The sequence below is a fragment of the Mus pahari genome, chromosome 4 (assembly GCF_900095145.1).
Source record: "Mus pahari chromosome 4, PAHARI_EIJ_v1.1, whole genome shotgun sequence".
Classification (NCBI taxonomy): domain Eukaryota; kingdom Metazoa; phylum Chordata; class Mammalia; order Rodentia; family Muridae; genus Mus; species Mus pahari.
In genome coordinates, this window is record NC_034593.1 from 79129785 (window position 1) to 79155521 (window position 25737).

Genomic DNA, 25737 nt, shown 5'->3' on the forward strand with positions numbered 1-25737 from the left:
AAGCTGAGGCTGTGGAAAACAGGGTAAAAGGCTAGAGGAGGAGGCCCCTCTTTTTCCACAGGCCTTCCGCAGGCTTTAGGTACTGACCAGACTCGGTCACGCGCGCGGGGGGGGGGGGGACCCAGATTTACTAGTTACTCAGCAGTTGGCTTATAACAATTTCAAGTTCAGGCCTTAGAAAAAAGTGAGGTCCCAGCCCAGCAGAGGTGTGTCCCCCCCACCCCCACCCACCCAGTGATCAAACCAGGCAGCTGATTCTGACCTCTAGCTGACTGTTAGTACATTTCTCAGCTTTGGCTGGTCACTCAAGCAGGGCAAGTCTGGAGGCTCAGAGCCAGTAGGAACATGGCAGGTCCTGAGGCCTTCCTAGGATTCCTTCAGAGAAAACAGAATTGGTCTGGGAAAGTCCTTTCTGCCTCATCTGGCTAGCCTGAACTGGACATTGTTTCTTTTTCCCTGGCCTTTACTATATAAGGACCCTGAACAGGAGAATGGGTACAAAAGGTGAGGGAGTTACTAGGCAGGAGATGGATAGGTCAGAGGAGCAGAGTCGGGTGAGGAGCTGAGGAGCCTAACCAGCACAGCAGGTGGGTGAGGCAGCCGAGCCCAAATTAGAGACTGAGGCTAAAATTGGCGCTCTAGGAGTGCAGGGCTGGGCTGGAAACCTGCGGCCCTAACACCACCCTGCCCTGCTACGAGAAGGCGAGAAGCTAGTGACAGCGGCTGGGCCTCATCTCCCTCCCTCTTTACCACACACTTTGGGGACTAGATTAGGTAGTACCCTAAATTTTTACAAAACTTTGTCCCAGGGTGCTCAGGTTTTTTTTTTTTTTTTACAGAGAAATGGGAGACTTTGGTAGGTGGAAATGGAGCAGACTGGAGAATTTCCCCAGTGGCAGGAAACTCAGGTTGACTCAAAGGGTCCAGAGAGATGAAAACCCACCCACGCTCCTCAGCAAGCACAACGTTTCCAGACAGGGCCAGGTTGTTTCTAGTCTCCTGTGACAGAGAAAGCTGGCGTCAGGACACAAGGAAGGATTTCCTCAGCTAGCCTCAGGAAAGGTGGAGCCTTCTCACCTTCACTGCCAAAGTAATTGGCAGAGGCGGGGCTGAGAAGGATGGTCAGAGTGTGGTCCACAAGGCCCAGAGGGGTGAGAAGCTGGGGGGGTGGGGGTGGTGAGGGGAAACCCTCTCTTGTGGACTCCCTGCCTTTGGAAACGAGTCCCCTTCTTTACTCTTTTGGGGGAGTGAAGCCTGTTGACGATGAAGCTTTTAGTTCCCCTTTCATTCCCCCCTCCCTCTTGTCATACCAGTCCAACATTGTAAAAGCGGTCTGTGTACTCGAGCCTGTTTGATGGTCCCTTCTGGCTAGGTCTCCCAGTTACCGATAAGGTGATAGACTCCCCTAACCTGAGGGTCTTTAAAGAGTGAAGTTACCCGAAATGGGCGCCAGTGTTTTTCAAGGACAGCCGAGCTAAGGGAGGTCGCTGAGGTCAGAGAGTGTTCCTAGGAGCTAAAGGGAAAAGGGATCCTCGAACCTGTCCCAAGGACCCCTGTCCAGCAGGCTGCAGCAATACTAACCCCGGCGTCCGGTCCGGTGCGCGGGTACCCCGCCCTGCCTCCGCTCCGCCTCTCCCCTTCCTGAGCCCGGGTGGGGGAGGAGACTAGGGTTTGAGGAACTGGCGCTGGGTGCAGGGGCGAGGGGACTCAGACTTCCTGTCCCCGAGGCCGACGCGTGCGGCCGGACCCCTCCCCCGCCGTTGCTGGACACCCGGGGCCGCCGCGTCCTCCCGCGGCTCACGCTGGATTATGTCTCGGATCGAATCCCTCACTCGCGCGCGGATCGACCGGAGCAAGGAGCAGGCAACCAAGGTGGGCTGGCTCTGCGACCGGGCGCCCTGCCGACCTCTGGGCCTCCGCCCCGCGCCCCGCGTCCCCCCCGCCCGCTCTGGGGCGCCCGAGTCCGCGCGCAGCGGCCGGACGGGGTGGGTGGGGCTGCGAGCGCGTGGGGAGGGGGCTGGAGGACCGCAACGTGACCCGCGTCTCCAGCACTCGCGCAGTTTCTGTAAGGGGATCTCGGAGAGCTGAGCTGGGTCACCAGTGGTTCGGCGGGACCGAGTGTTTTGGGCCGCTCGGAAGAAAGTTGCTCCGGTAAGGGACCGAGCGGGAAAGAGGGGCGAGCGTGTCGGGTTCCTGGGGACGACGCTCTTGGGCACCCCTTTCCGCACCCCAGTTCTGGGGGTTGCTCGCGGCCGTGCCCCCTAGCGCCGGCTCGGTCGTTCCCCCTTTGTCCCCACCATGGGCTGGAGGGGGCCGGAGGGGGTGTTTTCCAAGCTCCCTCCCCCACCTTCCCGCCCCTCCAAGACAAAAGTCAGCTCCTCCTCCTCTTGCGGATGGACTTTCCAGCTGTGATTCAGTTCTTGCCTGGGGTGGGCGGGTGGCTGGGGTCAAGACAGCCAGCGGCCGCCCATTTTCCCCGCCAGGCCAAGCCGATCCCTCAGGTGGAGCGAGCTGCCTTTGTGTAGCTGGGATGCCTTCTCTTATCCTGAGCGTCTCGGTGCCGGGAACCCAGAGTAGTTCCCACCCTTATCTGTTCCATCAGCTTCCAGGCTGCTGTCGTGGTTCTCCAGCCGCCTCGGTTAACCCAGTCCCCCACTCCCCTCAGCCATATTTCGATTACCGCCTCGGGTTGGGGGCCCTTCACCTGTCATCTGGAGTCTGGCTGTGTAATGATCAGCACACTGCAATACGACCTCTCCAGCACGCTTTTACAAGTGTCCTTTATTCCTGTCTTTGTATCCAGACGCCCTCCCAAATGCCTTGACTTTCTTCACCTCAGCTCACAGGAAGTGGTGAAGCCGAGGACTTGTAGATGAATAAGTGAAGCCAGGGGGCCCTGCTTCAGGCAGACGGCGCCCCCCGGTACCTCAGGACACTCACATTATAAGGCCCTCCCGGAAAGCAAAGGCAGGAAGGGCTTTAATCTTAATCCCTGTCCTTAGCGAGAGCGTAATGACCCTCCCGCAGCCAGCCAACCAAGCAGATCATTTTCAGGCTGGAAAGCCACTCTGAGTGGCAAGCTGCCCTCTCCCTGCCTGCAGAGTCCAGGCTTTAGCTATTTGGTTTTACTGCTACACTGGGAGAAGGTCGGTAGGGGTGGAGAGCCTGGGGGGGGGGGCGGCGGGAAGCTCAGTTTGAGGCTTTTTGTAGGGTTTCGGGATGGGAGTCTGCTCACCGGAAGAAAGCTATCAGGGCTCTGAGCAGCTCCGGGGTGAGGTGACTGAGTGTGTGAACTGCGGGGTGGCAGACAGGCTCTTAACAAACCCTAGCGACAGGCCAGGCCCCAGCTCCCAGAGTCTGTTTATTTTTTCAACCGTTTGAGCGAGACCCTGGAGTATAGCCAGGGTGGGTGGAGGGAACTTTTTGAAAGCACGGAAATTTGGTTCCACCCTAAAAAGGAAAGCCATTGGGGGGGGGGCGAGGGGAGGCAGACCTGTGGGCTGTACAAGACATCCTCAGGGGGCCTTTCTCTAATCCAGACACCTGGCATCTCATCCCCTTGTTTTTCTTTTTTTTTCTTTTCTTTTTCCATAACACAGTAACTGGAAATCCAGACGCCTGGCTTTTTTATCTTGTGACTATGCTGTGGAGGAAGGATCGGGAACCTGACTGGTCTCCCAGAGACCAGTGAGTGGTTCTGAGAGGGCAGAGAGACCATGGGGAGGAGGGAGGTTGTCAGTCTGAGCTGGTCGGAAGGGGAGGGACACCTCCGGAAAGCTGTGGTTACCGAAGTGGGGGAGTTGGTTCCTAGCCACGAACCCTGGATCTCCCTCTCCCCCTCCCCCACCCCCAGCTGTCTCCTTTCTTTTTATACTGTAGTGGGAAGTCGAGGGGCCCACTGGAAATGAGATTATTTGAGGATCGTGGTCTTCCCCGATACCTACGTGGGAGGAATAAGGGTCAGCCCAGAGATCCGCTGCCCTCCCCCACCTCTTTCCTTACTTTCAGATATCTTCTCAGAAGGAAGAATTCAAGTGTAACCTGCCCCTTTCTCCTTCCCCGGCATAGGATCGCTCCTTCCGCCCCTCCACACTTGCTTCCCTTTTCTCTGCATTGTTTCTGTTCTTCCATGCTGTCTTCTGTACTCCGCCCCCTCAGTTCTCTCTGCCCTACTTCCTACCTCCTCAAGCCTCAAAGCTGCTCTTTCCATCTTTAGGCCCCCTTATCTCTCTACCCTACTTTCCTGAGCCCTAACCGTCTTGGCCCGCAGAACAAAGCCAGGAGCACCATGGGTCTTCCTGAACCCTGTGTGTGATGAGGAGCGGGGAGAGCGGGCTGGCTTTGTTCTGGGTTCCAGAAAGGTGGCTGCCTTTGTTTGCAGGGCCAGGAGGGCAGGGCTGGGGGGAGCCCTGGAGGGAAAGAAGAATCCTGACAGTTTGGGAGACTGGAGGAGTTGGGTCCTCAAGGAAGCTGAAGTCTGGAGGCCATCCAAAAAGCTTGCAGGGTCATGGGTGTTCAGCAAAGCACTGTGTGGGGAGAAAGCAGCAAAGCTGGGCCTTGGGAGCTAAGACTTCGAGAGGTCACCTGGGGACTGCAAGATGGTTGAGCAGCAGCACCTCAAACACCCAGGGGCACTGGACGAGGTGAAGGAGGGCCTGGTTTCTGGTACTGAAACTGTGACCTTCCATCGGGGAGGGCACAGATCACGCTGTGATTCCCAAGTGTACACGCTTCTTGTATTGGGGGTGTGTCTCTCCGTCAGAGATGCTCATGGGTGATCTTTGAAAATTCATGCTTACCAAGCTGAGTGGACATGAGGAAGTAGTTCCCATTTTAAAGTTCAGCCTCTGTGTTGATGTAGGATGTAGGCTTTGAGTGAATTGATTGTGGTGGTTTCTGGAGCTGGTGGAGAAATGGCTAAGTGCTGGCTAGACCCTTCTGGGTTTGTTTGTGTCTCCTTAGGGAGGTGGGGGTAGGGCTGCAGGCGGCAGCTACCCCCTCCCAACTCAGCTGGCCTGCCTTGTGCCAGGAGGGCAGGGAGTCTGGCACGGCTATTGTTTGCCTGCACAAATGCCCGTCTGTCTGCGTTTTTCTTGCCTTCTCCCTCTTGGCCCGACAGGTGTGGCTGGGTGGGGAGCAGGCTGGGGTCCAGGGTTAACTGGGTCTCAGAGTCTCTATCTAGCTGAATTTTATTGCCTATGGCTTGAGTGCCCTTTTCCCATATCACCAGGATGCTGCCCAGTCCCACGTCCAGTGGTTTACCATCCTTCATTAAGCAGAGGTTTTCGAAGTGCCTTTGTGTATTCCTTGATGGCCTTCTCTTTTGTTTCTGGCTGGGGCTTTACTGTCTGCATCTGGCTACCTTCCCTCAGCGTCCAGTCTCCTGTTTCCTTCCCTGGAGCGTCTGAAGGAGCAGGGCCTCGCACAGACCATCCTGGACTCACATCAGGAATCTTCTCTCTCCTCGCTCTCCAGGCTCGTAGATTTCCCCTTGTGGAATTGAAACCAAGTTTGCAAGCTCTGCAGTGCTCAACAACAGCACTTCTTCCCCTTCACAGCCAGTGACCCTGAGTCTCAGCTGTCCAGGGCGGAGCCACGGGCTTTTAGTCCCAGTGGGCTCCTTCAAGAGTCTGAAGGAAGGGGCTGAGGCCAGTCTCTCACAATCAGTGGTGATTGTGAACACCATACAGTTCTCCCAGAGACCCTGGTGTGGAGAAAGGAGGGCAGTGAGAACTGGGAGAGCCACCCTGACTCACCCCGAGGAGCCCGGGAAGTCAGAGCCTGGGTTCGCCTTGCTGTGAATCATTGTTTTCTCTTAGCCTAGGGCACAAGATGGGGAGAATTTGTCTCCCCACAGTGGCCAAGACTTGGTGTGAGAATGGAAGGAGGTTTTGAGTTGACATTCTGACCCCCCAGGGGAGGACTCATCCAGAGGGGGTAGGAGATCCGGCTTGGGAGTGCTCCAGGAAGAGGGAAAGGGAGGACTAGAAAGGGGACAGAAGTTCCTATAGTTCTCACAGGCAGTAAAGGGTGTTCCCAGAGCAGGGGTACTACAGGAGTCCCTGTCTTTCCTTCCTTCCTTTTTTTTTTTTTTTTAAGATTGATTTATTTATTTGATTTATGTGAGTACAATGTCACTCTCTTCAGACACACCAGATGAGGGCATCAGATCCCAGATGGTTGTGAGCCACCATGTGACTGCTAGGATTTGAACTCAGGACCTCTGGAAGAGCAGTCAGTGCTCTCGACCGCTGAGCCGTCTCTCCAGCCCCTTTCCTTCCTTTTTTACCTCCCTTCCCCAGCACACATTGGGTGCCCGCTGTACATGAGTGAGGCTTTTGGGTCTCAGGAGGAAAGTTGACCTTGAACTCCTGATCCTTCTGCCCCTCACCCCGCCAAGTGCTGGCGCTACAGGAGCGTGCCGAAACACCCAAGCCTGTTCAGTTTGATATTCAGTTAACCCCACGGGTAACATTAGCCTGGATAGTGACCGTGAGCAGGGGAGACTTCCAAGATCTGTGAAGAAGCAGGAAGACAGCCAGAGCTGGACAGCAGAGAGTTGGGTCAAGCAGAAAGGGCCCTGAGCCCTGAGGTGGATGTTTAGATTGAGGAATGACTGGTCTTTCTTGCCCCTGAGGTGTTAGGATTAAATCCAGTGCTTCATATCTATTAGACCCTTGGATCCTGAGCAACATCCCCTGCCCTTTTTAGACGTTTTCTTTTAAGATAGTTGCCCAGGTTGACTATGATTGCGCCTTACCCTGGGCAACTGTGACATGGAGGAGGCGAAGCGCTGTTCTGCGTGCTGTGTGTAAACGGGAGACAGGGAATCAATCCAGTCATCCAGTCCACCCTCCCCACCCCCCATCCCAGTAAGCAGTTCCCATGTTATTCCATTCTCCACGCTTGAGCCCTGGGGCGGGCTCAGTCCAGCCATCTCTGGGACAATAGTGCTAGGCTGTGCCAGGGCCGCTCGCCGCTGGCCAGCGCCTGTACTGGGATGTGCTGCTGTGGCTGCGGCCCTCTGCTTGCCCACCTAGAGCAGGGCTCACTTGGAGAGAGGGTGAGTGCTGGTAGGTGGAAGGCAAGGACTAGAGAAGCTGGGTCTGTGTGGGCAGTGGTGCAAGGAGGGAGAGGGCTATCAGAGCCCTTTCTGGCCCCAGGCCCTTGGCCACTCCCAACAGAATTGTCCAGGCAGGTAGTAAGGCGAGCCTTGCGCTAGGAACCTCTCGCAGCTTTAGAATGTGTCTGTAAGCACACTGTTCTTTCTGGAGTGGCCCTTGCCAGGCGCAGCATTCTGGTGACTGCTATTCTCTTCTTGCTTGTTTGTTTTTAATTCAATTTGTCATAAATATTCATACTCTAGATTGATGTCCTAGAGAAGCGTGGGAGGGCAGAGAGGTGAAGAGAGAGCGAGCATGTGGCAAGGGATGTTTAGGCTTGGCCTTTGAAGTCCAAGGAGGTGAATTTGAGGTGACTTTGATCTAAAACAACAACAACAACAATTAAAGAGCCGTACTTTCCCACAAGGCAGCTAGAGTGCCGAGCAGTGGGAGACTCCTAGCGATTCAGGTAGGTAGGAGCCACTAGAGCAGGGAATGCTGAAATGGCCCATACTAGAGTCTGAAGGAGGAGTGTCCCTCAGAGGAGGAGCCAGCCGCAGGGACAGGGAGGGAGGATCATCCCTTAGAGAAGTAGATGCATGGCTGAGAGAAAGGGTGCAGTGCATGGAGGAAGAGTGTCTGCAGCAAGAGCGGGGGACAGGAGAGAGGACCAAGATAAGGCCAGATAAAGAGAGGAGCCCTGGCCTAGGGTGTACGCCTGCAAGTTCTGAACTTTGGTGGCTGAGGCAGGAGGATTACCTTTAGTTCAAGGCTAGACAGGGCTTCATTGTGAGACCCTGACTCAAAACAAAATAAAACAAAAAGTTACCAAACGAAACCCCAACAGTACAGAAGGGGAGAAAGGAAAAATGTATGGCAGAGGTGGGAAAGCGTGAGGAGGGGGGACATAAGGAGGTGATTTCTGTCTGGACCACTGGGCTCCATCATCCTCAGGCCGCCCCAAGTTCCAGGGCTCTGTGGTCCAATGCTCTCTGGACACCCCAAGGTCCAGGGCACTGGGTCCATTGCTCTCTGGCCATCCCAAGGCCCAGGGCACTGGGTNCCCAAGGTCCAGGGCACTGGGTCCATTGCTCTCTGGCCATCCCAAGGCCCAGGGCACTGGGTCCATTGCTCTTTGGACACCCCAAGGCCCAGGGCTCTGTGGTCCGTTGCTCTTTGGACACCCCAAGGCCCAGGGCTCTGTGGTCCGTTGCTCTCTGGACACCCCAAGGCCCAGGGCTCTGTGGTCCGTTGCTCTCTGGACACCCCAAGGCCCAGGGCTCTGTGGTACATTGCTCTCTGGACACCCCAAGGCCCAGGGCTCTGTGGTACGTTGCTCTCTGGCCCCTGGGCAGTTGACTCAGCATCTTTCTGCTTCCCCTTTTCTTATCCTCCCCTCTAACTGCCAGAGTAGTTAGTGGTGCAGTCAGGACTGCTCATCCAGGCCCACGCTGAACGTTTTTCACTGAATTGTGACTTTTTTGTCCTAGGGTCCCAGCTAGTGTCCTCAACTTGGGGCTCCTGCTCTCAGCCCCAGTCACCTGAATGATGTCCTTGTCTCCTAACATCCCCCCCTCCCCTTAGAGACAAGGTTTCTCTGTGTAGCTCTGGCTACCCTGTCCTGGAACTTACAATGTAAACCAGGCTGCCCTTGAAGTCTGAATTCTGCCTGACTCTGCCACCCAAATGCTAGGTTTAAAGATGATCTTCACTCCTTCCTGACTTGTCCTCTAATGTCTTTAATTAATGACTTAACTAATTACTTTAGATACAGGGTCTCACTGTGAAGCTCTTACTGGCTTGGAATTTGCTATGTAGGCTTGGGTGGCCTCAGACTCAGAGATCTGCCTGCCTCTTCTCCTGAGTGCTGGGATGAAAGCTGTGCCCCACCGTTTCATTTATCCTGCCCTTTCTGATGTATTGGGTCTGTGCCATGGTTTGGATGTGGGGGTCAGCTCTGTTCTCTGCCATGTGGGGCCTGGGGACTGACCTGGGATCATCAGATGTCTTTGCTTTTCTTTTAAGCTCTCTTCTAACCTGTTTGTTTTGTGTTTTGTTTTGTTTTTGATCATGGTGGTGGTGTTTTGAGATAGGGCCTCATATCACTATATAGCCAAGGATATCCTTGAACTCCCAAGCTTCCTGCCTTCACTTCAGTGCTGTTAGTGCATGAGTGTATGCGCATGCACTTGTACATTGTTGTTGATGTTTTGAGAAGGTTGTTCTATAGCCCAGGCTTGCTGCAATAGTCTTAGTCTTTCTGTCTTAGTCAGGAGTTAACAGGCATGGGCTACCACAGCTGACATTGCCTCTCACCTTTTCTGGCTCTTGGAGCTTGGGGAGGAGCAAAAAAGAAGTCAAGGACTCTGACAGAAGCTGGAAGAGGTAGGGGAAGCTTAAAAGCAAAGGTAAACATATACCTCGGGGTAAGAGGGTATTCAAGGGTGCTGCAGTCCCAGCGCTGTGATCTGGAGTTCACAGGTATTCTTGGGTACTGAGCCCCCACCCCTGCATGCATGTACACACACACACACAGACACACACACACACACACACTGCTAGTGAGGGATCTCTTTTGGGCTTTGACTGAGTGTAAGTAGAAGAGTTAGAGGGTTAGGGTCCTGCTCTCTGAGTTGATGGTGTCTGAAGAGGTATCCTGCCCCCCCCCCCCAGCCAATCTAATAGGGGAATCTCCTGCTTTGCCATCCCTGCTCCCCCATGACTGCTCTGAAGACAGCAGCTCCAACACCCGTTGTCATGGTTATGAGAGGAGCTAACTCCCATAGATTGGAAAGCGCTGGTGAGCTGGCACCCTCTGCTTCACTGGTCCTCCCCTCGCTCTGCGCATCTTCCCCCGGCACAGAGAAAGCGTACAGCAGCCCGGGGGCGAGCAGAGCTAAGGCTGGAAGGTGGAGTGAGGACGCAGAGCTCTAGAGCTAGGGAGATGAGTGGGAACAGGAGGCAGCCCAGTCGCCGGGGTCAGGTAGGTCAGAGGCCTTGCAGCCTCAGGGACTGACTGCCCAGGGCCTGGTCATGCCTGGACAGCCACCTCAGACACCCGTGCATAGTCGGTTATGCTTTAGCAATTGGTGTCACTTCAGCCTCTCTCTAGGCAGGCATTTCTCCCATGCCTGCTTTCGGCCTGTTTCCCTGGACACCAGGTACCTGACTGAGTGTCTTCTGACCTCACTTCTGTCTCTCAACCTCTCTCCACAGACCCGGGAAAAGGAGAAGATGAAGGAAGCTAAAGATGCCCGCTATACCAACGGCCACCTCTTCACCACCATCTCCGTCTCCGGCATGACTATGTGCTATGCCTGTAACAAGAGCATCACAGCCAAGGAAGCCCTCATTTGTCCCAGTAAGTTTTTGGTCCCAAAGGTGACCTAGCCTCAGTTGCCATTGACCCCTAGTTCTCCCGTCCGTTCGTCCTTCCCACCCTGGATCCTTAAAGGGACTCTATTTTCTGGATCCCAGCTGGGCTCAAGTGTCATGCTCAGGTGCTTGGTCTCCTGCCACCCTTGCACACACTGGGTGGTGGCTATTGGAATGTCGAGTAAGCTGGTTGGTCTCTTGGGTGTGGGGTGACAGAGGCTGTTGTTACTCTCCATGCAGCTGTCGCTGGCTTGGGTATCCCCTCGCTCCTTGAACAGCTGCTGACAGTTGGGAGAACTGCCTGGAGAATGAGCAGGAATGTGTGTTATGATGCGGGGTGGGAGAGGAGTAGGGAGCGGAGGGAAGCTGCCAGCCTGCAGCTGCCTCTGCCCGTCTCCCTGGACAGCTTAGACTCCAGGACCCCTTGCCCCTGCCTTTCTGTTGCATGTGAGGGAAAAGAAGTCTGCAGATTCAAGCACAGGCTGGGATTACCTATTTCTTTATCCCTGATAAAGAAATTCAGCAGAGACCTGAGTGATGGAGGGAAGGGCTCAAAACTCCTAATCTTGCCCATGTCTAACCTTTATCCTGTCCCAGGAAGGAGACAGAGGAATTCCGACCTCCTTAGGATACCAGTGCAGAGGGCTCTAGCTCCACCCTCCCCACCCCCCACCGCCATGCCTTCCTCTGAGTAAATGAGAGTGTTGTAGCTTGATGCTGACCTACACAACTCCACTCTAGCCTCCTAATAATCCCTTTGAGATGTTGGAAAGGAACCCCAGAAAGAACCAGAGAGGCCTGCCCCCCCCACTTCTTTACCACTTGATCTAGAGCCAAAAGGATGAGGAGGTAACCCCAATCTAGATCCCTCTAGAGACCTGGCAAAATACTCAATCCGGAAGCTTGTTGCCAGGGGAACTGGGGAGGTGGGTAGCACTATTTTGAGAGCAGGTGGAAAGCGGGGGCTCGATCCAGAGACACTAGGTGTTGTGGGTAGGGGAAGGGAGCTCCAGGGGGTGGGCACTGCCACAGCCTGGCTTCCGTCGGCCCCTTCTGCCCCACCCTGTGTGCCTTGTATTTGTGGAAGTGAGCGTGGTGTTGGGCATTGTCTGCCTGAGTTAGCAGAGTTTCCTGTGGTGTTTGGGGGTGGTTGGGGGGAGCTGTAGAGCTGAGGGCATGTCAGGAAGGGAACAGCCATGGTCCTGAGTGCAGGCTCAGCTACTCCTTTTTCCTTTCCTACTTGATGGAGAGGTGGGGTGGGGGATGGGGGGAAGCAGATGGAGTGTGGGAGCTGTAGTTTGCCTTACTGGGGAACAGAACTTCCCAGGCCTACAAGAGAAAAGGCCCCCGGAATGGAGTTAATGCAGAAGGCTGCCAAGATGGGAAAGGGAAGGGCCGCTGGCCCAGAGTTTGAAGCAGCAGGCAGAAGCCTCTGGCGTATCCATGGAGGAGTATGCCGTTTGGGTCTGAGCACATCTGAGTGTAGCTGGGTCACCTAGGTAAGCAAGCAGCGTTCAAAGCAGATTCTTCATCTGTGAAGTGAGCTTTTTTTGAGTGAAGTGAGCGGGGACCACCATGCATTCTGGTTCTCTGTCAGCTTCTGGTCTTGGAAGCCCCCATGGTCACCTGCAGTGTCATCTCCTTTGTGCTTTCTGCTCTTTCCCAAGCAGCAGACACCATTCTTCCTTCTGGTCCTCTGGGCCCTAGGATTTCCCAACCTCCTGGATGGTCCACGCCAGACCCCTCTCACTTCAATGCCTGCTTGAAGGAAGAGGGAGACAGGGGAGGGGTTGACATGTGGTAGTGACCAACAACTCCGGGAGGCTGGGAGAGTGTCTGCAGGCTATATGGCTCGGGGAGTTGGGTGTTTACATGTGGGTGTGTCACCCCCTGTGCCACCCCAGCCCTCTTCACCCTCTCTACCCCACCCTGCCAGCATGTAACGTGACCATCCACAACCGCTGTAAAGACACCCTGGCCAACTGTACCAAGGTCAAGCAGAAGGTGAGCTAGATGGGCTAGGTGGGCAGAGGGCTTGCGGGGAGGGCAGTGCCATTCCTGCGAGCCTTTCTACGCATCCCTCACCCTCTGTCCCTCTCCTTGCTGTGGGGCATTGCAGACCCTCGGCCTGTGTAAACACTGCCCTGCCACACTAGTTTACCTATCTTGATGCCCTTAACTGCGGGGTCAACTTTCTCCCAAGAGAGCGGCTGCCAGGTTCTGGCTTGTCCTGGGTATGTGGCAGGGCAGTCTTTGGGTGACAGCTGTTTGTGGTGTCTCTCTTCTGCTCTGTGTCACAGCAACAGAAAGCTGCACTGCTGAGGAACAACACTGCCTTGCAGTCCGTTTCCCTTCGAAGTAAGAGTGAGTTCACAGGGCCACCAAACCGCTGGCTCTGCTGCCCCCCTGAGGTCACACCCAGACACACACAGTTCTTTTTGGAAGTGCCTTGGGAGGGAGTGCCATAAGGGATGGTCCTTATTCTGGGGCTTAGTATCTAGACAGGCTAGTCCACATCGGGGTGAGGGACAAGGATGGCAGGTTACTCGAGCCTTGCCATATCCTCTTGTGATAGTCGTTTATCTATACTTCGTTTGGGGATTGACTGTCCACTGTCAGTTCAGGAAAAGCATGGTACCCAGGTTCCTTCTCACCAGCTTGGATCACTGCAGACAGGTCTTACATTTCCAGCCTTTAGTTTGCTTATAGGCTTGGGGTGGGGTGGGGTGGGGGTGGGGAGAACATATAAGAACAGGCTCTGAATTCATGGTGGAGGCGTGCACAGTGGACAGGAGCATTGCCTTGATGGGCTTTGCCAGTTTTCTTTGCCTCTTAGGGAGCTGAGGACAGGCCAGACAGTTCCCCATGGTTCCCCATGAGGAGCCTGGGAGAGCAAAGGGCCAGGGAGTTAAGCTTTCTCCTGCTTGCCCTCCTTCCTTATAGCAACCACCAGAGAACGGCCAACGTCTGCCATCTACCCTTCTGACAGCTTCCGGCAGTCCCTCCTCGGTTCTCGGCGGGGCCTCTCCTCCTTGTCTTTGGCCAAAAGTGTTTCCACTACCAACATTGCTGGGTGAGCTTCTGTTTGGGGCAGAGGGGGCCTTGGCAGGAGAGAGTACGAAGCCCACGAGAGCGCTATGTCTTTCCCCGAGTTCAGAGCTGGAGACAGATATGAGAAAGATAAGTTCCAGCGCAGAGTAGCTATCCTTAGGAGCCCAAGCTTGGGTCCCCACCTGGGAAGGGACCTCCTGCCCGAGTTGGGGTGATGCAGATGGCCTCCACTTCCTTCAGACATTTCAATGATGAGTCTCCTCTGGGGCTGCGTCAGATCCTCTCCCAGTCCACAGACTCCCTCAACATGCGGAACCGAACCCTGTCCGTGGAATCCCTTATTGATGAAGGTGAGCAGACCTGGCCCTGGGGAGAAGCGTGTTGGCAAGACTGTGGTGTGAGAAGCCTGGGATGGGGAGGAAGAGGACGCAGGGACGGGAGAGCTGGGCTCTGAGGTGCCGGCTGCACTGATGCACACGCAGGTGTAGAAGTGTTCTACAACGAGCTGATGAGCGAGTTTGAGATGGATGAGAAGGACTTCGAGGCGGATTCGTGGAGCCTTGCCGTGGACAGCAGCTTCCTGCAGCAGCACAAAAAGGAGGTGATGAAGAAGCAAGATGTCATCTATGGTATGCAGTTTGGTCCCCCTGCCCCTTTCCTTTAAATCAGGCTTTCCTTAAATCAGTCTTCTCCCTGCCACCTACCTGTTGGGACACCCTCATCCCATCCTTGGCCTCCATATCCCCAGTTAGCACCAACTTGTCCCTGTACACCTACTTCTTGGTGCCATTGGCAATTTTTTAATTTTATATTCAAGAGCTAAGATCCTCACCATGTAGGCCAGGCTGGTCTCAAACTCTCCGTCTGCCTGCCTCAGCCTCCGGAGTTCTGAGATTATGAGTACATTCCGCTGCACCCACTCCCAAAGCTCTACTCATATCTCTTGCTCAAGTCAGTCCTCAGTCTTAATTCTGCCTCTCCCGTGCCCAACACTGTGCTGGGAACTGGGAAAGCTACACCCCTAACACACAGGACTCTTGCCCTAAAAGAATCTACTGCTGAAAATGACAAGGAGACGACAGCCACACAAGCATTAACTTGGAAGAGATTCACATAGGGCCGCATGAGTTGTGCCCGAGGTAAGAGTCCAGCAGGGACAAATGTCCCTTTGTCCCATAGAGCTGATCCAGACAGAGCTGCACCACGTGAGAACCTTGAAGATTATGACACGCCTCTTTCGCACTGGGATGCTGGAAGAGTTGCAGATGGAGCCAGAAGTGGTCCAGGGCCTGTTCCCCTGCGTGGATGAGCTCAGTGACATTCACACACGTTTCCTTAGTCAGCTTCTGGAACGGCGGCACCAGGCCCTATGTCCAGGCAGCACCCGGAACTTTGTCATCCATCGCTTGGGTGACTTGCTCATCAGCCAGGTAGGAGAAGACACATGTGAGCCCGTTCATGAATGCGTGTGAGCGTGTGGAGGTCAGGAGGCAGTCCTGGGAGTTGGTTCTTCCCCATCGTGTGAGTCCCAGGATTTGAAGTCAGGTTGCCAGGCATGCTAGTAAGGGCTTTGACATGCTGAGCCATCTTGCTGGCCAAGGAGTAAACCAGTTCTTAGCTCCAGCCAAACACTGGTGGTCGGAAGGGAAGCCAAGCAGGGGACAACTGGAGAGGAGGAAGCAGTCTAACTGAAGGCCAGAGGTGTGCTGAGGGCTGAGGTGTGGCTCTGTAGGAAGTGCTCATCCAGTCTTGCTCTCCCAACTTCCAGTTCTCAGGTTCCAATGCTGAGCAGATGCGCAAGACCTACTCAGAGTTCTGCAGCCGCCACACCAAGGCCTTAAAGCTCTATAAGGAGCTGTACGCTCGAGACAAGCGCTTCCAACAGTTCATCCGGGTAAGCAAGGACCTCCAAGGCCAAGGCAGCCTTCTCACAGCTCAAACCCAAACTCTCCCATCCCCACGGTAGCGTATGGGAGCTGTGAGCTCACACAGGGCAGCCCCTCAGGACTCTTGTGGACTGTGCTCCCAGATCTCTTGTTTGTTGAGACATGGCCTCTCTACGCCGCCCTGGCTGTCATGGAACTCACTGTGTAGATGTGGCTGGCCTCAAACTCAAAACCTGCCTTCCTGTACTGATATTAAAGGCATGTGACACTACACCCAGCTCACTCTTAGATCAACAGCCACCCCACACTGGGCAAGAGGATGTTGGTCTAGTTTTCATGCCATCATGGGTCTGCTTGTGACCACAGACCTCTGAGCTTCTCTTACTCATTTCCCAGAAACCGTCTGTCTAGGGTGGGACATGGTGTGGGTGCCAGGGTGGGACAGCCTCAGAGCCTGGGCTCCAGCCTTTCTGTCCCCTTAGTTTTCATCTTCCCCTACAGAAAATGACCCGCTCAGCTGTGTTGAAGCGGCATGGAGTTCAGGAGTGCATTCTCCTGGTGACTCAGCGGATCACCAAATACCCTGTGCTCATCAACCGCATCCTGCAGAATTCCCATGGTGAGGCAGAGCATGGGGGCGGGGCCTGCCTGGAGACATCCAGAGGCCTCAGAAGGGCTACTGGGGAGCATGAGCAGTCTCAGGTAGAATGGGGTTGGGGGAGCACTGGTTGAACTCTCTCTCATGCTGGAGCAGGGGTTGAAGAAGAATACCAAGACGTCGCGGCAGCCCTGGGGCTAGTGAAGGAGTTGTTGTCCAATGTGGACCAGGATGTGCACAAGCTGGAGAAAGAGGCCCGCCTGCAGGAGATTTACAACCGAATGGATCCCCGGGCTCAGACCCCCGTACCTGGCAAGGGCCCCTTCGGCCGAGATGAACTTTTACGGAGAAAACTTATCCACGAAGGCTGCCTGCTCTGGAAGACAGCCACGGGCCGCTTCAAAGGTCAGTGGTCCTCCTGGCAGACGGCAGAGTTAGATTATTTTGTGTGAGTTGCAGTCACCCTTAGGGACTGTTTTTACAGCCTTTGGCCTGCAAGGGTATAAGAGTCAGAGGCAAAAACCTATTGCTGCAGAGGTGCAAACTCCGGCCAGAATCCCAACAAAAATGCGCCTTGGAGACCCAGAGTGAGAATTGAACACTGGGAAGGACCGAGAGGCTGGAGGAGAGCGACTGGGCTTGAGGGCTGGGGTGGGGGAGGTGGGCAGTGTCGGGGTACACTATCCCAGGCTCACCTTTTAGAATTTGTCTACAGTTAAAGTCCTTGCCCCTAAATCAGGACAAGAAAATAGCACCCCTAAACCTCAGTTTTAGAGGTGAAGGATGGGGGGATACCTGAAGCCAGAGCTCATAGGGAATTACATCTACGCTGTGAAATTCCTACCCCTAGGGCCTGAGTCCTGTAAGTCCTTACTAGGCTCTCTCCTCCATCCCTCTCCTTCCCATCCCTCCCACGCAGCAGCTAAGAATATAAAGCATTGAGGGGTAAAAATAGCAAGGCTGGAGAGCTCGGTTTCTGAGTGATCAGTGAACGCCCTCCCCTTCTGTGTCCACAGTTTAGTAAAAATCCCCACAGGCGAAGGGTGACTGTGTGTCACCCTACTTGACTGTAGCGTTCAGGTCTTAAAGAATTGGTCTTCGGTTCCTCCCTTCCTCTGAGTGCAGGAGCCATGACAGCCTGTGAGCCCGGAGGGTGGAGCGAGAGAGAGCAGCTGAAGCAGGGCTGGCTGGGGTGGGAGACTAGTCGGAGGTCAGGGTGACGGTGGCCTTCAGTCTGCTCTCCTGCAAGGAAACTTACTTTGCCCTTCTCTCTCGCAAAAAGACAGGAGTATGTCAGAATACCTGAGATGGTGCTTGCATTAGTCAGGTGCCAGACACGGAACTTAATGGCAAAGAACTCAACCTGCCTTGTTCTGGAAATCCTATGACTTAGAAAAATCTGGGATCAGCCAAGTCTCGCTTGTACTTGCTTGTAGTTCAGCCACCCAAGAGCTGAGTCTGAAGACCCTAGGCTAGGAAGCATGAGTCGAGCTGGAGAGAGAGAGAGACGGCTCAGTGGTTAGGAGTACTTGCTGTTTCTGCAGAGGCTCTGGGTTCAGTTCTCGGCACCCACATGGCAGCTTACAGTGTACAGCTGTGTAACCCCAGTTCCAGGGGATCCAGTGCCCTCTTTCAGCATCTGTGGGAATTACATGCATGTGACACATGCAGTCAAAAACACACATACAAAATAAACTTCAAAGAATCAGAATTGGGTGATGTAGATTTTTTTTGTTATTATTAGTTTTGTTTATTGTTTTTTTCTTTTTTACTTATTCTTTTTAGACAGTATTTTGCTATGTAGACTCTGGCAGGCCTAGAACTTGATTTATAAACCAGTCTGCCTTTATCTTGGGAGTGCTGGGACCACCACACTTGACTAAACTGGATGATTAAAATACAAAACAAAGGGGTTGGTGAGATGGCTCAGTGGGTAAGAGGACCCGACTGCTCTTCCGAAGGTCCAGAGTTCAAATCCCAGCAACCACATGGTGGCTCATAACCATCTGTAACGAGATCTGACGTCCTCTTCTGGAGTGTCTGAAGACAGCTACAGTGTACTTACATATAATAAATAAATAAATCTTTAAAAAAAAAAAAACAAAACACTTCTGAACCAGTTGAGTCAAGAGTTCCTTTGTGCTCCTTACTGGCCCAAGAGGCTGTTTTGTCTGGTAGCATAGGCAGCTCTCTCTAACCCTCTATTTCCATGTTGTATGAATGAAGAGGTTGAGGCAGTGTTAGCCACACTTGGGAGGCAGAGGCAGGCAGATCTCTGATTTGGAGGCCAGCCTGGTCTACAGATTGAGTTCCGGGACAGCTAGGGCTACACAGAGAAAACTTGTCTTGAAACATTGAAAAAGAAAAAAGAATGGTGAGGTTGGAGGTCAGGAAAAGATGGACGACGCAGTGGGAGGGAAGAGAGACCTGTGGGGGAAACAGGGAGACGTAGTCTGAGAAGGTGCGCCTGGTCCTCGGAGAGGGGGCAAACAGTTGCTTTGAGCCTATGGTGCTGACCATTTTCCAACGTTGTGTCTTGGCCAGATGTCCTCTTGCTGCTGATGACAGATGTGCTCGTGTTTCTCCAAGAAAAGGACCAGAAATACATTTTCACGTCCCTGGTGAGCCGCCTTCTGTTCTCTTATCCCTCGCTCTTCTTACTAAGCCCAAGAAAGTCTTACAGAGTCAAATACCTATATATATATATATATATATATATATATATACCTTATAGCTGTTAATTCTATATCATAAAAAGTAAGATAGCTAGGGCTATACAGAGAAACCCTGCCTCGAAAACAACAACAACAACAACAACAACAACAAAAAATAAAACAGCCGGGCGGGTGGCACGCGCCTTTAACCCTAGCACTTGGGAGGCAGAGGCAGGCGGATTTCTGAGTTCGAGGCCAGCCTGGTCTACAGAGTGAGTTCCAGGACAGCCAGGACTACACAGAGAAACCCTGTTTAGAAAAAAACCAAAAAACAAAACAAAAACAAAAACAAAAAACAAAGAAAAACAAAAAACCAGCAGTGACAACAACAAAAGTGGTAAAGCAGGCACAAGCTTATGTTTCCAGTGCTAAGGAAGCAGGTTCTGAGGATTACAACTCTGAGGCTTTTTGGGGCTTTGTAGTGAGTTCAACACCAGTTTAGGTCACATAGAGACCCAGGAGAGACATAGAAGAGAGAGACTCATGCACATCTAAATGGTCCTGGCTGGTACCAATGTCTGGGCTCTTGCTTGTCTAGCATCACCTTCAATCTGGGTTTCTAGAACCAAAACCCAGATATTAACTGTTAGGATTCCTCAGCTTAATTCTTTCTTTTCCCTGACAGGACAAGCCCTCAGTGGTATCCTTGCAGAATCTCATCGTAAGAGACATTGCCAACCAGGCGAAAGGGATGTTTCTGATTAGTTCTGGCCCGCCTGAAATGTATGAGGTGCACGCAGCATCCCGAGACGACCGTACTACCTGGATCCGTGTCATCCAGCAGAGTGTGGGCCTGTGAGTGTGTACCTGTGTGTTCATATGACTTCAGATCCTAGTCGGCATACTTCCCGGGAACTGAACTCATCATGAGACAGAAGCTGGGGATAGACAAGACAGAAAGATCACATGAAAAGTTCTAATTTATATCCAGATAACCCGGCTGGATCCAGGATGGTGGTGGCAGACCTGTCAGTCATGACACAGTGCCAGCCACACATACATCACTGGCAGTAGGACCAGCTTGAGCTGAGGTCCTGTCTCAAAAACTACAATAGGCCTGGCAGTGGTGGTACATGCCTTTAATTTCAGCATGTGGGAGGCAGAGGCATGTGGGAGGCAGAGGCAGGTGGATCTCTTGAGTTTGAAGCCAGCCTGGTCTAGAATGAGTGTCAGGATAGTCAGGGCTACAGGAGAAGCCCTGTCTGTTTTTGTTTTTGTCTTTTTGAGACAGGGTTTCTCTGTATAGCCCTGGCTGTCCTGGAACTCACTCTGAAGACCAGGCTGGCCTCGAACTCAGAAATCCNCCTGCCTCTGCCTCCCAAGTGCTGGGATTAAAGGCGTGCGCCACCACCGCCTGGCGAGAAACCCTGCCTGGAAAACCCAACCCAAACCAAAACCCTCTAGCACAGTTAGTGCTGTAGCTCAGTTGTCAGAGCTGCCTAGCGTTCTGGACGCCTGGGCCCCTCCCCGGCACCACCTAAGTCAGAGCAGCAACCCGAAGAAGAGCAGAAGTCGAAAACAAGAACAAAGAAATTGACAAAATGGCTCTCCCGGCAGAGCGATCAGAGCTAGTGATGGACGCAGGCTTGTTATAACCTTTATAAGCCTGAGTGGTAAGCGTGAGATGAGGATTAGTGCGGAGAGTGACTAAGGCCACTGAAGGTATGAGAGGAGGGCCCTGTAGAACCTGGGCAGAGGAGGGAAGCTAATCGATCGCTGGTGTCTTTTCCACACACCCAACCTGCCTGTTGTTCTGCAGATGCCCATCTAGGGAGGACTTCCCTCTGATCGAGACAGAGGATAAGGCGTATCTCCGGAGGATCAAGAGTGAGTTCCCTCCAGGGGGTGGGTTGATTTACACCATATCCTCACAAAATATCATGCTGTTTTCAGAAAGATGAGAGGGGCTGAAGAGATGCCTCACAGGTTGAAAGCACTGGTTTCTCAAACTTTGAAAGGCTCAGGTTGGATTCTCAGCACCAACTTGGTGACTCACAGTTGTCTGTAACTCCAGTACAGTGGATCTCTAATGTCCATGGTCGCCTCAGTCACCACACACATGCGTGATGCACACACCTATGTGCAGGCAAAACTCTCATACACATAGAATAAAATAACCTTAGATGAAACATGAAAGCTTCATATGGCCGACAGAAGTCTATCCCAAAATAAACTGTTAAGTGAAAAAAGCCAGGTTTAAAACAATGTGACGTGTATGCTACCATTTTGTAAGATTAGGACAAATAGGGGTGCGTGTGTGTGTGTGTGTGTGTGTGTGTATGTGTGTAAAAGAGTATCTAATATCTCTATATCCCTCAATGCCCTCTTGTGGTGTCTGAGGGCATTGCCTGAATATGGTGCACAGATGTACATGGTTCATAGACATACATGTGGGCAAAACACCCATATGATTAAAAATAGAGGCCGGGCATCATGGTGGCACACGCCTTTAATCCTAGCACTTGGGAGGCAGAGGCAGGTTGATTTCTGAGTTCGAGGCCAGTCTGGTCTACAGAGTGAGTTCCAGGACAGCCAGGGCTATACAGAGAAACCCTGTCTCGAAAAAACCAAAAATAAATAAATAAATAAATAAATAAATAAAGGTTAATGCAAAATAAATAAATAAATAAATAAATAAATAAATAAAGGTTAATGCTCGGCTTGGTGGCTCACCATTTTGATCTCAGCACTTGAGAGGCAGAGGCAGAAGGATCTCTGTGAGTTCAAGGCCAACATGATCTGCAAATCTAGTTTCAGGACAGCTAGGGCTGTTACACATAGAGAAACCCTGTCTTGAAAAACAAACAAAATTTTTAAAAAAGGTTAAATAATTTTAAATAAATTAGTTTTTGTTTTTTGTTTGTTTGTTTGTTTTTTTGTTTTTTGAGACAGGGTTTCTCTGTATAGCCTTGGCTGTCCTGGAACTCACTCTGTAGACCATGCTGGCCTCGAACTCAGAAATCCGCCTGCCTCTGCCTCCCGAGTGCTGGGATTAAAGGCGTGCGCCACCACGCCGGACTATAAATTAGTTTTTTTTTTTTAACGAGAGCAGGCCATGGTGGTGCACACTTGTAATTCCAGCATTTGGGATCCATAGTGGTAGGATCAGGCATTCAAGGCTGCCTTAGTTCCTTTTATATTGCTGTGATAAGACACTGTGATCAAAGCCACTCAAAGAAGGAAGGGCTTCATTTGAGCTTACAGTTCCAGAGGGTTAGGGTTCATAATAGTGGGAACAGCAGATGGCAGTCATGACCACTGGAGCAGTTGAGAAAGTGTGAGTCCTTTGAGACCCCCAAAGCCCGCCCCCAGTGACATACTTCCTCCAGCAAGGCTCCACCTCCTAATCCTCCCCAAACAGTCACCCACTAGGTATTAAGTATTCAAATGCCTGTGCCTTACAGAAAACATCTTGTTCAAAATACCACAGAGGATAGCCTCAACTATATAAGGAGTTTGAGGCCAGCCTCAGCTACACAAGACTTTGTCTCAAAAACAAAAACAACAACCAAAAAAAGAGTCCAAAGGCCAGATAGCTGTGTCTAACTGCAAGTTACTCCCCTCACTGGAGTGAGCAGCCCTGTAAGTTCTCTAATGGAAGGAACACGGAGAGAATGAGGTGGCTAACTCAAATCCTTATTCATCCATTTTTTTATTTTTAAGATTTATTTACTTTTATTTTATCTACTTCTGTGTTTTGCCTGCATGTGTGTTTCAAGGTGCTGGATCCCCTGGAATTGGAGCTATATGGACACTTGTGAGCCACATGTGGTTGCTGGAAATTGAACCCAGGTTCTCTGGAAGAGCAGCCAGTGTTCTTAACCACTGAGCCAAAACTCCAGCCCCTGTTTATAGATTTTTAAAAACATAAGTAATGGTGATTTACACCACACACACAAGATTTTTTTGTTTTAGTGTATGCTTCAAGCCCCAAATTAAGTTCTGCCCCTCTGCGGACCCTGGGCTATCCCCCTGCTGACTCTGGGCTGCCTTTCTGCCAACCCTGGGCTGCCTTCCGCTGACCCTGCCCCCTCTCTGCTGACCCTGGACTGACTCTGGCCTGCTCCTCTGCTGACCATGGCCTGCCCTTCCTAAGCTCTTTGGGTCCTTGGGTCCTTCCACACTCAACCTTTTCCTATCCATAGCGAAACTGCAGCAGAAAAACCAGGCGCTGGTAGAGCTGCTACAGAAGAATGTTGAACTGTTTGCTGAGATGGTCCACTTCCAGGCATTAAAAGCTGGTTTCGTTGGAATGCCCCCACCCGCCCTGCCCAGGGGGCTTTTCCGTCTTGAGTCCTTTGAGTCCCTTCGAGGCGAGCGTCTGCTAAAGGATGCCCTCCGTGAAGGTGAGGGCCACTGAAGGGTTTAGGCTGTTCACTCAACACTACAACCCATAAAGGGTTTGGGTTTGTCCTGGTCTAATTCCTGGGATGGAAAGGGGCAGAGATCTGAGCTCGCTGTCGGATGCCTCTCCCTCGGGCAGGCTGTGATGACTCTTGAGCATCTTTGATGTCCCTTGGATGCCATATGACTGACTGAAGCCCCACTACCCAAATGTAAACCCCCTAAATACTTGGATGGTATGTGTTGGGTGGAACTCCACTGGGTTTTGTCTCCTGTCCCCACCTCCTCCTCTTTCCCTTCAGTGGAAAACCTGAAAGACCTGCTGTTGGGCCCTTGTGTGGACCTGCCTATGACATCCAGAGAGCCAGCCTTACCCTTAGACTCTGACAGCGGTAGCTGTCCTGGGGTCACTGCCAGTGAGTATGGGGCATGAAAGCAAGAAGGGAGTGGCTTGGGGCTGGTGAGATGGCTCAGCGGTTAAGAGCACCGACTGCTCTTCCAAAGGTCCTGAGTTCAAATCCCAGCAACCACATGGTGGCTCACAACCATCCATAATGAAATCTGATGCCCTCTTCTGGAGTGTACAGCTACAGTGTACTTATATATAATATATATATATATAAAAGAAGGGAGTGGCTTAATCAGGGAGGAGGGGGTCCCAGGGCCCCCAAAGAAGTATATTCTGCCCCTCCTTTTTTCTACAACAGATGGCGAGGCCAGAACCTTCAATGGCTCCATTGAGCTCTGTAGAGCAGACTCGGATTCCAGCCAGAAGGTGGGTTCTTGGGAGAGCCAGGGAATGGCCAGAGAAAGGGCACAGCTGGCCTGTGGATCTTCAGTAGACAGCTGCTGAGGAAGCCCCCCCAGGTCTGTGCCCGTTGACTTCCCATTCTTGTTCATTTCTGTAGGATCGGAATGGAAATCAGTTGAGGTCACCACAGGAGGTGAGATGGGAATTCTGTGGTAGAGGAGGTAGAGGGAAGCTGGCTCTGTCTGCGAAACTGTAGCCAGTTGGGGGTGATACTTTTAAGTTCTGTCTCTAGACATTGTTTCCACACCCAGTTGTTAAGGTTGTTAACTTCCTGTACTTACCCCATCCTGACCCTTGGTATTACTTCATCCTCTCCACTGTCCTCAGGAGGTGTTACAGCCATTGGTCAATCTTTATGGACTTCTACATGGCCTACAGGTCAGTGAGCCAGGGCTGGAGTGGGGAAGAAAGGGAGGGGCCACCTAGAGGTGTCCATGAGATAGCAGCCCTCCTAACAAGCTTAAGTGCTCCCTACAAGCCAAGCTCTCTGGGACCCCCGGGATTGAGAGAAAGGTGGAGAGAAATCGCTTCTGAGGCACCTTTTGGCTTCATCCCATCCCCCAGGCTGTTGTGGTCCAGCAGGAAAGATTGATGGAAGCCCTGTTCCCTGAGGGCCCTGAACGGTGGGAAAAGCTATCCCGAGCCAACTCTCGGGATGGTGAAGCTGGCCGGGCTGCGGTTGCTTCTGTAACTCCTGAGAAGCAGGCCACGGAGCTGGCACTACTGCAGAGGCAACACACCCTGTTGCAGGAAGAGCTGCGGCGCTGCCAGCGGCTCGGGGAAGAGCGGGCAACTGAAGCTGGCAGCCTGGAGGCCAGGCTCCGAGAGAGCGAGCAAGCCCGGGCCCTGCTGGAGCGGGAGGCTGAAGAGATCCGCCGGCAGCTTGCAGCCTTGGGCCAAAACGAGCCACTCCCGGCAGAAGCGCCCTGGGCTCGCAGGCCTCTGGACCCTCGGCGCCGCAGCCTTCCAGCAGGCGACGCTCTGTACTTGAGCTTCAATCCCCCCCAGGTAAGGCCGCCTGGAGTCGTGATACTTATGACTGTAGGAGCCTGTAGAACCTGAAGGACATTTAGCTGTAGGGGATTGGAGAAGTGACAGCAGGCAACAGATTTGTGTCAGTTGGTAAAACGCTTACCATGTAAACACGAGAGCCTGAGTGTGATCCCCCAGAAGCCTCATCATATGGTCCATTTTCACAGCCCTAGGCTGGGGAGGCAGATGCAGGTTCACCTCACAGCTCATTGGCCAACCAGCCTAACCTCTTTGGTGAGCTCCAATAGGAGACCCAGTGTCATAAATCAAGGTGGATGACTTTTTTTTTTTTTTTTTTTTTTTTTTTTTTTTTTTTTTTTTTTTTTTTTTTTTTTTTTTTTTGTTTTTTTTGGCAGGGGGAGGGTTTCTCCATATAGTCTTGACTGCCCTGGAACTTACTCTAGATTCAGACTCACAGAGTAGGCAAACTCGGCCTCCACCTCCTGAGTGCTGGGATTAAAGGGGTGCACCACTACCACCATGGTCAAAATATGACATCTGGGGCTGGAGAGATGGCTCAGAGGTTAAGAGCACTGGCTGCTCTTCCAGAGGACCTGAGTTCAATTCCTAGCACCCACATGGCAGCTCACAACTGTATATAATGCCTGTTCTAGGGTTTCCAACACCTTCCCTCATACATTCATGGAGGTGAAACAACAGTACATATAACATTTAAAAGAAAAAATTAAAAGGCTGGGCGTGGTGGCGCACGCCTTTAATCCCTGCACTCGGGAGGCAGAGGCAGGCGGATTTCTGAGTTCAAGGCCAGCCTGGTCTACAAAGTGAGTTCCAGGACAGCCAGGGCTATACAGAGAAACCCTGT

General features: G+C 52.6%; 1 protein-coding gene across 8 annotated transcripts in view; it reads left to right on the forward strand.

Moving 5' to 3' along the window:
* The window catches only part of Arhgef2 (Rho/Rac guanine nucleotide exchange factor 2), a 58356-nt gene that overhangs the window by 27374 nt on the left and 5245 nt on the right, over positions 1–25737 (forward strand). For 2 of the 8 annotated variants that reach the window (XM_029537334.1, XM_021195467.2), the window contains 19 exons: positions 10320–10464; positions 12415–12482; positions 12779–12836; positions 13422–13551; positions 13770–13879; positions 14012–14158; positions 14709–14959; positions 15298–15423; positions 15917–16034; positions 16170–16418; positions 18558–18634; positions 19353–19522; positions 20487–20554; positions 22873–23073; positions 23374–23487; positions 23779–23846; positions 23980–24015; positions 24210–24260; positions 24447–24890. In XM_029537334.1, coding sequence (XP_029393194.1) covers positions 10320–10464; positions 12415–12482; positions 12779–12836; positions 13422–13551; positions 13770–13879; positions 14012–14158; positions 14709–14959; positions 15298–15423; positions 15917–16034; positions 16170–16418; positions 18558–18634; positions 19353–19522; positions 20487–20554; positions 22873–23073; positions 23374–23487; positions 23779–23846; positions 23980–24015; positions 24210–24260; positions 24447–24890 — 2631 coding nt within the window. Of the gene's footprint in view, positions 1–1656; positions 2152–9875; positions 10087–10319; positions 10465–12414; positions 12483–12778; positions 12843–13421; positions 13552–13769; positions 13880–14011; positions 14159–14708; positions 14960–15297; positions 15424–15916; positions 16035–16169; positions 16419–18557; positions 18635–19352; positions 19523–20486; positions 20555–22872; positions 23074–23373; positions 23488–23778; positions 23847–23979; positions 24016–24209; positions 24261–24446; positions 24891–25737 lie in introns of those variants that run through there. The other 6 variants (XM_029537333.1, XM_029537336.1, XM_021195464.2 and 3 more) reach the window with 5 other exon arrangements.